This window comes from Cydia pomonella, chromosome 16, assembly GCF_033807575.1.
Source record: "Cydia pomonella isolate Wapato2018A chromosome 16, ilCydPomo1, whole genome shotgun sequence".
NCBI classification, from domain to species: Eukaryota; Metazoa; Arthropoda; class Insecta; order Lepidoptera; family Tortricidae; genus Cydia; species Cydia pomonella.
Window position 1 is genome coordinate 7,635,954 of NC_084718.1, and position 14,538 is coordinate 7,650,491.

General features: G+C 38.1%; 1 protein-coding gene across 1 annotated transcript in view; it reads right to left on the reverse strand.

Moving 5' to 3' along the window:
• The window catches only part of LOC133526279 (runt-related transcription factor 1), a 50,903-nt gene that overhangs the window by 25,315 nt on the left and 11,050 nt on the right, over positions 1 to 14,538 (reverse strand). The window contains exons 2-3 of the mRNA XM_061862830.1: positions 7,770 to 8,093; positions 6,917 to 7,133 (exon numbers count right to left, since the gene is read on the reverse strand). Of these exons, the coding sequence (XP_061718814.1) occupies positions 6,917 to 7,133; positions 7,770 to 7,949 (397 nt within the window). The 5' untranslated portion in view covers positions 7,950 to 8,093. The remainder of the gene's footprint in view (positions 1 to 6,916; positions 7,134 to 7,769; positions 8,094 to 14,538) is intronic.

The following is a 14,538-nucleotide window of genomic DNA, read 5'->3' on the forward strand; positions in this document are numbered from 1 at the left end:
GTGCTACCAGAAAGCTTTTGTTTGTTTAAGGAAATGTTAATGAGCATTTTTATTATGTTGCCTGGGGAGCCGGTGTTTTTTCTGGCACGTGTCGATCACAATTAAACATTTTTTGTGCACTCTCACCAGTTTCTTTCAAGTCTCGTGTTTCACAGAGAGCCAAAAAATTAATGAAATTGAAGTAAGACGTGAGAATAATTTAAAATCCAACTGGAGAATTTCGAAATACAATAACTGTAACGTGGTATCGCCTATGTTAGAAGATCGTGATTGGGAGCTAAAAAGTAATGGCAGTACAGTCAGCTGCATAAATATGTATCGAGAGAGTCGTCTCATAAATATGGTACTACGCTCTTATTACAATGGAATAAGATGCTATGGGACATATTTTTGAGTAAGATGTGTAGACTCATATATTTACACTTGACTGTAAATACACCGTGATAAAAAATATATACCTACACGTGGGTATGTCATCTGACTCATCTGTCAGAGATACCTAACAAATGTGGTCATTAACTGACATGCGTTCTCATTTGTAAAATATGTCTAACCTATTTTTAATTTCTCATGAAATCAGCAGCTATTCTTTGGCTACAATTTTTCAATAGGATAAACTTAGTTTCTAATTTCAACAAAACAGCAATCCCACTTTACATAACTGCGTACATCACTTAAGATTACAAGTTAAACTGACGAGATCCCTAATTGTGATAGCACGCCTAAACTAACATTTTGGGTGACATTCCAAATGCTTACCGAGAACTCAGGAGTGGAGGGATTAACCCAACCATAGAGATATTAGTAAGCTTAGAGTGCTCATGCCATACATAGATAAGAACCCATTTGTAATAAGTTTTAAGTAAGCTCAAAGTTCAAATTTCTTTATTTGCATTCATGTTGTACAATATAGGTTTTAAATAACATATAAATCAAACATCCTCATGCCCCAACAAGGGCATAGCTACCAATATTGTATGTCACTTAAAACTTATCATCTAAATATATGAGAATATAACTTTTATTCAGAAGCTTTTCTTTTACTTTTGCTATTAATTGCATTTATGTAGCTAGATTTGTCAAACCTTATTTGTAAAAAGATTTAAGCTTAATAAGTATAAAAAATAAGCGAATTTTAAACTTCTTTAATAAATATGCTTTACAATGCATCCCATACAATTTATTTATTAAGGAAACTGATGCATGGAGTGAGCACTACTTATTTCTCTATGGATCAACTTAACAAATGAATTTTTATTATTATCATTCGCAGTGCATCTCATTTGAACAGTCGCCATCAGATATATCAGAGCGGCCAAGATGCTCACAAATATCTGAACACCCCTCTATTGTCAAGGCGTTAGAGTGCGTGTGTAGATATTTTTGAGCACCTCGGCCGCTCCGATTTATCTGATGGCGACTGTACATAATTATACTCGTATATTGGGGCGAGCGACCAGGGATGTTGGGTGAATCTCCAGATCTACAGACGGTACAGCGTAAGTGCGCTCTCTGATTGCAGTCACTGCAACTAATACCTACATATACGTTCAATTGTCTAACAAAAAACTATATTCAACGGCATAGCATCACCAACTATGCTGATCTTCGAACTAAAAGTAGGGATAAGTCACAAGCGACAAGCAAAACCCAGCATAGTAGTTAAACCCGCTCGGAATGAGATGCAAGAATACTAAGGTCATCAGAGGACGCCCTCGACAAGGTTGATGATGGTGGCCGAAGTGAGTGATACGGCTGCTTTTGTTAAATTTGACCATATTCTGAGGGGTGGATATATAGGTCATACTGAACAACTTTACTATGGGGCCAACACCGAAATGGTACCATCTCAACGTTTTGTATTTTTACACCAGCTTTATTTATTGCGATTTTTGGCCCTACAGTAAAAAAAAAGCGGCCAAGTGCGAGTCGGACTCGCCCATGAAGGGTTCCGTACCATTTATGACGTATTAAAAAAAACTACTTACTAGATCTCGTTCAAACCAATTTTCGGTGGAAGTTTGCATGGTAATCATATATTTTTTTTAGATTTTTCATTCTGTTATTTTAGAAGTTACAGGGGGGGGGACACAATTTTTTTCACTTTGGAAGTGTCTCTCGCGCAAACTATTCAGTTTAGAAAAAAATGATATTAGGAACCTAAATATCATTTTTGAAGACCTACCCATAGATACCCCACACGTATGGGTTTGATGAAAAAAAAAATTTGAGTTTCAGTTCTAAGTATGGGGAACCCCCAAAATTTATTTATTTTATTTTTATTTTTGTGTAAAAATCTTAATGCGGTTCATAGAATACATCTACTTACCAAGTTTTAACAGTATAGCTCTTATAGTTTCGGAAAAAAGTGGCTGTGACATAATCGGACAGACAGACGGACATGACGAATCTATAAGGGTTCCGTTTTTTGCCATTTGGCTACGGAACCCTAAAAATCAGTATGATCTACATATTCACCCCTAACAGAATGGTCAAACATAATCAAATCACTGAAATCACCGTGTCTTTCAAGATCACAATACTCTGGTATTACCCACACCCACGCTCGCTAGCTTGTAATAACAGACAACCTGCCCCCATCTGAGTATTTCTTACAACTTGCCCCTTCGTTAGTGCACTATTTGAATATGAGTTCGGCTGTTTGCGACCCTAAAGTTTCAGTTTGCGCTTTCCGTTGTTCTGGATTGATCGATGGGCGCGACGAGGTAATGCTAGTCGTAGTGAGAGAATTATCTCGGCTGAAACAAGAGTTTCTTATTTCTACCGAGTTACACAGCGTTTTGTTAAGTATTAGGACACTGCGAAAATCTCCGTAATTCTGCTCCAAACCACTCACTTCCGCTTTGAATTTTTTCCATGCATTAGTTTCTAACTTGTATTAAATATTACTTGCTAAATCACTGTCTGATACTGCCTTTACTGTTCTGAGCTATCTTCTTGCCCTGGGCTCCACGGAAGACCAGCGCTGAAGCATATATATGTTAGAGCATATGCTGAGTGGTGTCCATTTGTAGCCTCTATTGCAGCATCATCACTGTAACTATTGCATGTTAGTCTATACTAACCTATGTTACAAGTAGTTATAACTGTTTAGAGTATTAGATCTTCGTTCTTTCGCTTTTTTTTTTACTAATGTGGTGCTGTTTGTAGATGGTTTTGCAATAAACGTTTTTCTATTCTATTCTAAATTATTGAATGCAGGGAAACTGTTTTTGAATCGTATACCCATCGCACTCGAAGAGGCTTATTCTGACAACTCGAAAATTTATTGGTTTATTTGCAAACATTACTGAACATTACGAAAACCTACGTGCCCCTATATAACCCCTTTCTCTGTGACAACAATCTTGGTAATGTGGTCAGTTTTAGTCAAATATGAGTTGACCCTGAAATCTTTTATTTAATGCGGATCGACTCAATTTTGTTCAAGATTAATTGTGTCGTGCCATAGTGCCGGTTGCACATCCTATCAAAGTTTTTATATTTTCCGGTCCGATATCGGATAGAAGTAAAATGTATAACGTATGTTTTTTTCTGTATTTATTTAAGAAATCTGTGTGTGTGCATGGCAAACAAATATGTCCACTCATAAAAGACTGACCACTGGGCACTCTCACATCTGTCTTTCGCATATGGACCTTCCGACATCCGATATCAGACAGACACTTCCGATAATTTCAGACCCCCCCCCCCCCCCCCCCCCGCAGCTGATATGGATGTACTACAATCATACGTCCGATATAGGATAACACCTTGAAAACGCTCTAAGATTTACTGATAAAGAAATCTAAATGACACACTTCTGTTACTGTTTCGCTTTGTCACAAATTCTATCGTCGTTATCGATGCGACAAGCCTAACCATACTTACCAGTATGCCTGGCTTTAAAACATTGCGTATACTTATAATATAACAGTAATAAATTTGTCGCTAAAGTAGGCACGGCTTACAGTCGTATATAGTGATCCGTCTGCGAAGCAGTACAAATGCAAGGGGCAATTGACCGCACTTCACTCGACTCAACCGATTATGGCGATTATACCAATTGCACAACGGTTAGCAACATTACACATATCAGTGCGTATAGCAAAGGGTAGCCCAACCAGCACCGGACTTTTTCTAAATGTATTTTATTTTTCGACTCAAACTTTTTATTTACTTATTCTCAGCAAATGGTCGCCATGTTTAAAATTCATGATTTACATTACTCGCTTGTTTTTGGGTCACCGACTGATGTTGATACATAATTTAAAGTCCTACACGTAGTTTTGGAGCAAATCGGCTGGAATAGACGACGGACTGACAGACAGACACACGAGTGATCCTATAATGATTCCGTGTTTTCCTTTTGAGGTACGGAACCCTTAAAGACATTAATATTTTTCTTGAGTGGCATCCGAAATTAATCAAACCTCACAATTCGCTGGTTAAATCGTTCAGACTTTGAGTTTTATACTAGTCTAATTTCTGTATGAATTAATCTCTTCTATTTGTAGAATTGAACAAATATAAGTTTAAAAGAGAAAGAGAAGCCATAAGAAGTAAAAAATAGACAAAATAGTTGAGAGCACTAAATCGAAGCATCTTTAATAATTTGGGACCCATAATTATGTACAAAGAATTATTAGGTAAGTATACCATTCAATTCGAGGAGTGTTGGTGAGAACCAAGAAGTTCATAATGTTCATATGGTTTGAGTTTCGGCTGCATTCAATTCTATTTTCCCAGTTGCAGTAAACATTACTATTTTGGCGTTATTTATAGGGACCGTGCGCATTGGAGGGTCTGCCATCTTGTGGCCTGAATCGGAACCAAAAACATGTACATTTACACGTCAAGTGTTTTCTTGTGCATAGTAGGTTCTGCCATCTTGTGGGCTACATCGGAACAATAAACATCATATTTACGCCTCGCGCCAAAAATCTGACGGCTCCTGTGCTGCCTCCTACAGTTCATGCACGCTCCCTTTCTGTCATTTTGACAATGTGTTTTTAAGAAAGACATAAAACCTAATTTAGGTAATTGAGGCTTGTAAAGTTTTATGAATACGGGGGTCAAATTTTAAACTAGATTTAGTACCAATCTTCAACTAGAAAACCTGCCCCAACTACCTAATGTTTAACGACTGGATTCGAACTTCAAGATACATCAAACATTAGCTAAAGATTCTAATGATACGATATGGATTAGATATGTCAGTGTCCAAACTGATGTTTCTACAATCAAAAACGTCTTCACATTTGACAATCAGTTTCGTATCTTTAGAAAATTGTTGACGTGTCTTAGAGCAATGAGTTAAACGGTAGCTGTCTCCAAGTCTTAGCCGTCGGGAATCACTAGAAGTGCCGCGACTCGCGTCACGCCGGGGCGGTTGACCGCGCATTAACCCCAAGGCATTGTGTCACAGTATATTAGCTGGTAGGTAGAGGTATCGCCTAGACTGTGAACCATTGACATTACAGATGTGTAAGTCGCGGGAAGTTTCCAAAAAGCTAGAAGTATCCCGGAATTTTTTGGAAAATTTCACAGGAAATAAGGCAAACTTTCATTTTGGTAATGGAAAATTTCAAATCCAATCCAAAAATGAGAGAAGTTTCTGATTTTTCATGTGGAAATATCACAGTTTTGGTAACTTTCCGAAGGCAGTAATTGACATAGAATAGTTTTATAAGAGTTCTCTATGCTTTGAACTGACAATTCGTAAGGCTTATAGTAAAAACATAAGGTCCACCAATAATCAGAAATGAGTGTTGCTGTTGAACCTATGTCAAAATATACTACACTATCGTTTAGAAATCATAATTATTGACAACCTAAGTACCAAGCCAACCAAGATGATACATTTGTCTAGAAAACTTACATAAAAACGGCAGTCATAGATTAGTATATATTATTACTGTAAGTAGCCATCTCCTCCGTTATTTTATTTTTCTGCACTTTCCTAATATTTTAAGATTATTCATAAAAGATTCGTTAATTTTGAAACTGAAGTTCAGCATCTTGACCTCGAAGATCAAATATATATAAAAAGAGAAGCAAAATAATAACTTTTTACTTACATATATGTCATTCATAAATTATAGAGCTTTGGAGAAACTACTAAGTTTAACTACTTATTTAATGTTAACGAAGTTTCCAGTAAATTCAACTATTTTAAACACAAGAGACTTTTCCACATCTTAAACCCGGTTCCTATACAAACAAATATGAATGTTTACGATAATTCAGACATACTCATAAAAAACCTCCCCTAAGTAAGCACTCAAGACAAAGCCCGGAGCGCCAGGCTGGTGAATATTTGAACGGGCTCTCTTTGCGCGATATTAAGTCAATGGGGTAATTGATCTGAGATAAATCTGTAAAGAGCTTGATGGATGAGGTTGCTCAAAGAGTAAGTAGGTAATTATTTATAACAGGTGTGCCATAGCTTCCTTTATGATATAAGAGGATTTTAAATTCGGTATGCCAAACAAAGTGCCTACGAGGTTATTTGTCGCTAAACCTTTTTAACCTTGGTTAAAATAAGAAACCATTTTTCAAACAAATAAATATACCTGCAAATCATACACGACTTTTCTTCCGCGGTTGACTCATTAGATAAATCACTAAAGTAAGTCTAGCTCGCGACTACCATTCCAATCATTCTGATTATTGAGAACTTAGCGACTAGGTGCATATAACTGCCATGCCATAGTTCCTCGTCCAGCTGCGAAGCAGTTCTAATAGTTTGCACTGTCTTCATGATACCGTCGCCATCTCAAGGGCTCACTAACAAAACTACTACTGAAGCATTTTGCGAAAATGTCTACTGTTTTTATTTTGTCATTATGGATATGAAAAATGGTCAGTAAAAATAATAATGCTTCTAGTACACAATAAACATATTCTGACTCACCCCTCCCACTCCTCCCAACGAACCTCAGGTCATTAAACTTGGCGACCTGGTTCTTCATCACCGCAGTGCAGTTCCGCAGCTCCGCGGAGCAGTTCTCATCGTTCCCTGCTCGTACTGTGACCAGGGTGCCGTCGCCCACGTCGCCAAGGGCCACTACCTTGAAGGCTACGGGGAGGGTCTTGTTGGAGCGCCAGTGTGGAGGTAGGACTGTGCAAACCTGGGAAAAGAGAATGGTAAGTTAGTAAAACATCAGAAGAGGCATAGAGCATGCGCTTATTGCGCTTATCACACAAGGGTTCTCAGTGTTCTTACATAGATTGACAATAGAATATTTAAGTAGACATTCAGTCAGGTACTTATTACATTTGTATTCATTTTCTTTTTAAATCCCACTGAAAAGCAAGATAAGTAACCCAATTCGCTTAACAAACCCATAAAGGATAAATCAAAAAGTGCTTTCAATATTTTGTGGATTGGCCTGGATGGACAGCAAGCAAACTCCCGCTCAGCTAGTAGCTCAGCTTTCAACTGCTGCATCGGTAACGCACCATAACTAGAAGATGACGCCTTAAGCCCCAACCAGACCTTCTTCAACATCAATTTGCTTCCTTAAATTAATTGCCTAGCTACAGAACTTACCACATGTGGACTTCCAGTCTTGACCAGCTCACCTGGATGATCAGACAGCAGGCCTTCCAGCGTCCGGTCAGCTAGCAGCTCAGCTATCACAACTGCCCACTCGGTAATGCCCCATAACTAGAAAATGGCGCCTTACATATGCCCTAACCAGCATCTTCGACATCACTTTGCTTCATAAATTAATAATCTAAGCACAGGATGTCACATAACTTACCACATGTGGACTGCCAGTTTTAACCAGCTCGCCTGGATGATCAGCCAGCAGGCCTTCCAGAGTCCGCTCAGCTAGCAGCTCAGCCGTCAACGGCTGGCTTGGTAACGCCCCATAACTAGACGACGGCGCTTCATGCCCCAACCCGCTTGTAGTCGACGTCACTTCACTCGATAAATGCATCGTCTAAACACTTTATTGTTCTGCACATTCACTTGTCTATGAACACATGGTCTGTCACATGTCCGATGTAAAAAACCTCGTGCTGAATTCGGCTTCAGTTTGCCGGTGTAGTATCGATGACGCAGACATTTTAAATGGCCAGACCTGTAATAAAATGTCTTGAATTAGAATTTATTATCAGAAATGAGGAAAACGCTATGTCTAAATTAGTTATACTAAGGATATATGAGATGGGATATATCGGGAGATGCCTAAAGTAAAATATTCTATATCATATACCTTTAGCTAATATTCGATGTTTTCATCTGAATTGTAAGTGGTTACCATAGCATGTAACGTTAGACTATATATAAGCAAAATGTATACACGGTGTAACACGAGAAACCCGAAAGATTTTAACCACGCACTTCTGAGGCCCAATTCACTTAAACTCATATAAAATTTTTTCCTTCTTTTGGCCTCTAGAAGTGCGTGTTTAAAATCTTTCGGTTTCCTCATGTAACACCATGTATATTTAGATATGAAAATGAAAACTGAATGAAATATGTATGTACTATACAGGGTAAGTTTATTTATTGATAGTTTCAAGTTAAAAAACGAAGCACATTTTGTGACATGGTGTCTAAAAACGTGTTACTTAAACAATGCTGCATTCCTCCCGGTCGCATACGTCCCTAACTATTCCATTTTTCACAGACATCGCATGAAAAAGGGAAAACATGAAAGTGAACGCGTTTTGAAGCGCAATTTGCTTTGACAATCGAACTAGCCGGGCCCACTTCCGCGCGGGATTGTTACTGTATACACAGTACGCAATATCTATACGCATTATTTGCTTACCTACATACTAGTAGGGAAAGAGAATATGAAAAGCACGTTATTTTATGAAAGTACTTGTTTTTTTTACTGGTAAAGCGATCGCAGCCCCGGAACCCAGCAATACCAGCGTACCTCAGGTTGATACGGCAAAATATTTAGGCTTCACTATAGATTCCGGACTAAAATGGTCCTCTCACATTGACCTCTTATGTGAAAAGTTATCGTCAGCATGCTATGCGCTCTCGAGACTTGCACCAAGTTTGTCATTCAAAAATATTAAAAAGGCATACTATGGATATTTCCATGCTTTACTAATCCAAGGTGTCGACTTATGGGCCACCGCGGCCGATCGAGACAGGGCCTTTAGAATGCAGAAACGAGCTGTTCGAATTATAATGAGAAAGGCGTACGACATTCCCGCTAAGGATCTGTTTAAGGAGTCGAAGATCATCACCCTGCCTAGCGTATATATATTAAACGCCTGCAAATATGTGAGAGCAAACCTGAACACATACACCACTCACTCCAGTACCCGTCGAAGTAATTTTTTAATCGTGCCGCGTTGCAGATTCGCAAAGACTCGAGGGTCGCTTGGTGTCATGGGTGCAAAATTATATAACTCACTACCAGTCGAGTTAAAACTAGTACGAAGCGATATCTCGTTTGCAAATCGTCTAAAAACGTTATTAACAAATCTTGCTTGCTATACTATTGACGAATTTGTCGAGACGTGTAGCGACCCGAAATTATAAATTTTAAACTAAACCTGTTTTTTTTTTGTACCTAATACTTAGAAAATAATACTTGCAGGCATTAAAAATAATATGTATGTACCTGTTAAACGCCTACTTAACTTATGTGTCTAATTTTCTGTAAAGAAATTGTTTTATGTACCAACCTAATTTTGACATGTAAAATACTATGTTTTATGAATAAAAATCTGAAATCTGAAATCTGAAAGCCTATTTAGGAAAATTCTTAATTCTAGTCTAGAAATATTTATATGAAGTAGTTGTACACTCAGCAGAAATAAGTAACAAAAATGATTATAATGGTCTGAGTGTGTTTTTAGATTTAAGTAGTATGTAGATTAATACGTCGTATTGTAAGTACTTGTACACATGCTTCGTTTTTCTCTTTTATAGATTTGAAAAAAAATAGCAACGAATGTATGTACGAGACATCATACATGAATAACATGTATCGACAACCTTTTGTACCAATTTAAGTTTACTCGACGCATTTCAGTCGTTTATGGAAATAAGTAGTGCTCCCTTCGCCACGGTTGGTTAGGTGAAACTTTATTCTATATGCCTCTTTGATGTTTGTCTGTTTTAAGATAAATCAAAATTATAGAAAAATACCTATACACCTTGTTTTTATTGAATTCCGTTAACTCCGGGGTATGGGTAAGTACGTTTAAGGAAACTAAATGGTATAGTTTTTTTTTCTTTTTTTTATAAAAAGTAATTAAATGTAGCATATAGCGTTGTTGTAACACGGCTATTACATTTAATTCAACCAAACAATTGAAAACTGTGATATATCAATGTCATTTCGAACATCAAGCGTCCGAGATACTACTTACGTTTAGTAGCAAATGTACACACTCGTACTAAACACTAATCAATATGTAAACAGGCCCTAAGGCAAGTGTACACGCTCGTTGGAGCCTTATAAGATGTTCAGCCTCTTTGAAGTTATATGTCAAATGTACTCTTTGGTTTATTTGATGAAATATAAAACGTCAGTCAATAAAGTCATGTTGTAATAAAAATACGTTTTCCTTACTAAAATTCAATAATTCACAATAATAGAGTAAACATGGTCCAAAACCGAACCGGATAGTTGAAATAAACAGAATAGTAAAGTTGTGTAAAAAGAGTGCACGTTACATTTACGTACTTTAGATAAAATTTTCGAAATTCATATTGAATATGTCAACAGCCGAGAAACTTATAAGTCTTATAACACTTCAACAAGACAGCTTAGAAACAACAGAAAAGGCCCACGTTAATTTCAAAAAGTCGCCAAAGGAAAGAATTACTGTAGGATACGTACAAGGGCGGCTAGAAACATTGGAAAATAACTACAAGGAATTCAAATCCATCCATCAAAAGTTGATAACCGCCGTTTCAAAGGAAGATAAATGCAAATTATCCTATTTTACGGAAGATCTATACGACACGTTTGAAGAACGTTATTATATATATAAGGGTGAATTAAAGACAGTTTTGCTGAAGTTTAATGCCGAAACAAGAGACAGCCAAATTACAGAAAATAGTTCAGGCAATCAAGCGTCAAGCAGTGATATAAAATTACCCCGTATTACTATTCCGACTTTCAGCGGTGAGTACACGGAGTGGCAATCCTTCCACGATTTGTTTAACACCTTAATTCATAAAAATAACTCGCTAGATGATGTGCAACGCATGCACTACCTCAAAGTTAACCTGAAAGGTGACGCGGAATACCTATTAAGACAATTTTCAATTACCGCCGAAAATTACAAACAAGCATGGACTATTTTGAAGAAAAGGTACGATAATAAAAGGTACATCGCAAATTGCCATTTTAAAAGGTTTTTTGGCCAGAAGACAATTGTCAAAGAATCAGCCACCGCTTTGAAACAACTGCTCGACACGTCTGTCGAATGTCTGAACTCTCTCAAAAATCTCGGTTTACCCATATCTCAATGGGATGCCATTGTAATTTACATCATTGTTTCAAAATTGGATACTGATAGCCATAAATATTGGGAAGAGTTAATAAATGGAGAAGATTCATCAATATTTCCAACTTTCGAAAGATTGAAGTCTTTCCTAGAAACTCGGTTCAGAACTTTAGAAATGGTAGAACCAGATAATAAGAGTTGGAAACCAGCCGCCTCAAGGACGTTCCATGTCACAGCCAATGATGCTTGTTTAGAGATACAATGTGCATTTTGTAAAGAAGATCACTACATTTTCAACTGTAAACAATTCGCGAAGCAACCATTAGATGACAGATACAACTTTGTTCGAGAAAACAATCTCTGCTTTAACTGCCTCATACCCAATCATGCAGTGTGGCGATGTAGACAGAAGTCATCGTGCCAAGTGTGCAAGAGACGTCACCATTCATTACTGCATCGAGATTCAAAACCGGCTGAAGAAATGCAAGAAAACAATAAAGTTGACATGACCTTAGATGACTCAAAGGTAGTTGCGCACGTTAGACCAAATAAAGAAGCAACTGAGAAAAACATTATGTTAGCTACAGCGTTAGTAGATGTAGCATCGAAGTGTGGACCGTCGCAAGTGTGTCGAGCGTTCATTGACCCGGGATCTGAAATATCCTTCGTCACAGCTCGAGTTGTCGAGATGTTAAACTTGAAGAAAACGACAATTAGCGGAGTAGTCTCAGGAATTGAAGAAGGTAACGTGTGCATAAAAAATAAGGTGGAACTACAAATCTCGTCGAGGTATGAGCCCGATTTCGTCGTCAAGGTAAATGCATATGTACTAAAATCTATTACTCGTAGCTTACCAGCTAGGGAAGTAAATTGTAAACCGTGGCCTCAACTTGATGATGCAAAGTTAAAGTTAGCTGACCCCACCTTTAATATTCCGGGTAGAGTTGATATTCTTCTCGGTGCAGAGGTCTATGGCAAAATTCTGGAATCTGGGCTAATGAAGGGATCGGGCTATTTAGTAGCACAATATACACGCTTAGGTTGGATTGTGACAGGGGACACTAATACAACTTCTTCCAGACCTAACAAACACGCGAGCTTTCATGTTCTCCGCCAAGTAGAGGAAGACAACAATCTTTTGAAGAAATTTTGGGAGGTTGAAACAGAAGGTTATACAAACATGAAGGGATGGTCAAAGGAAGAAGAATTATGCGAAGATATTTACAAAACAACTACAAAAAGAGATGACACTGGAAGATATATAGTACACCTACCGTTGAAAGAAAGCGTGGAGGATACTGTGAAGTCATGCGGAGAGACCAAACAGCAAGCAACCTTGAGATTCAAACAGCTGGAAAGGAAGTTTGAGAAAAATGATCATTTGAAGAAGGAATACGCAAAAGTCATACATGAGTACCTGGAATTAGGTCACATGAAGAGAACTGAAGTGGAAGACGATGATGCAGCAGTGTACCTTCCACATCATGCTGTTATCAAGGAGACTAGAGACACTACGAAGGTTCGTGTTGTTTTTGACGCTTCAGCAAAAGGTTCTCATGGCGTCTCATTAAACAACGCTATGATGATAGGGCCCACACTGCAGCCGGGCTTACGAAGTCTAGTAATTCGCTGGAGAGCTCATAGAATATGTGTAATTGGAGACATTGTTAAGATGTATCGACAGGTGTGGATGACGGACAAACACACAGACTTACAGCGGATCGTTTGGAGAGATACACCTTCCGAAAAAATGGAGAGCTACAAATTACTTACTGTTACATTTGGAACTGCTGCTGCACCTTATCTCGCTGTTCGGACACTCAATCAATTGGCCGAGGATGAAGCACACACTTACCCAAGTGCGGCATCGGTAGTAAAAAACAGTTTCTACATGGACGATTTGATGACCGGACATGAGGATAAGTTTGAAATTAAGAAACTTTGCCAAGAGATTAACTGTCTGTTAAAGGCAGGCGGGTTTGAAATGCAGAAATGGTCAAGTAACTCTGAAGAGCTCCTCGAGTTTCTCCAACAAGGGAGAACATGTGAAGAACCTGAAAACAAAATTGAAATTAAATTAGACAGGGTTATAAAGATATTGGGACTTACGTGGGACAGAAAGAAAGATGTTTTCAAAATTACAGTAAACTTACCACAATCTAGAATCCCGACAACGAAAAGACAGATAATATCAGAAGTCGCAAGTCTCTTCGACCCATTCGGATGGTTAGCTCCTGTAATAATAACAGCTAAGGTGATGATTCAACGACTATGGCTATATAATCTGAGCTGGGATGATCAACTGCCACCTGAAGTTGTCGAGGAGTGGCGAAATTACCGTGAAAAGTTAAACGAACTTCAATCAATACAGATACCACGCTGGATCAAAATAACTTCTCGTAGCAAGAATATTCAACTTCATGGTTTTGCGGATGCATCTTCTGTTGCATATGCAGGTGTAGTCTACCTTCGAGTGATAGATGAAAATGATACTGTACATATTAGTATGCTTGCAGCAAAAACAAAGGTAGCACCTTTGAAACAATTGACTATACCGAGATTAGAGTTATGTGCTGCAGTATTGACAGCGAAACTTCTAAGAGAAATGTCAGATTTGTTACAGGTTTCGATGGACAATATATATGCTTGGACGGATTCAATGGTAGTGTTGTCTTGGCTACAGTCTCAACCAAGTCGATGGCAGTTGTTTGTCGGTAATAGAGTATCAGACATCATCCAACTCATCGACCACGACAAATGGAGACATGTTCCGTCAACAGACAACCCAGCGGATCTCGCTTCAAGGGGTGTAAGTTCAAGAGACATGGCCGACAGTGATATATGGTGGACGGGACCTAAATGGCTTAAATGTGAAAAAATAGATTTTGAAAGAACCAAAATACCATACACTGACCTCGAGATAAAGAAGATATTTCATGTAAGATTAGATGATAATCCAGTTTGGGAAACATTCTCATCTATGTCCAAATTGAAGAGAGTCTTAGCATGGTGTTTTAGATTTCGAAATCATACTGGTAACTCAAATAGAGAAAGGTATTTAACAGCAGCGGAACTCAATAACATCGAAAACAGATG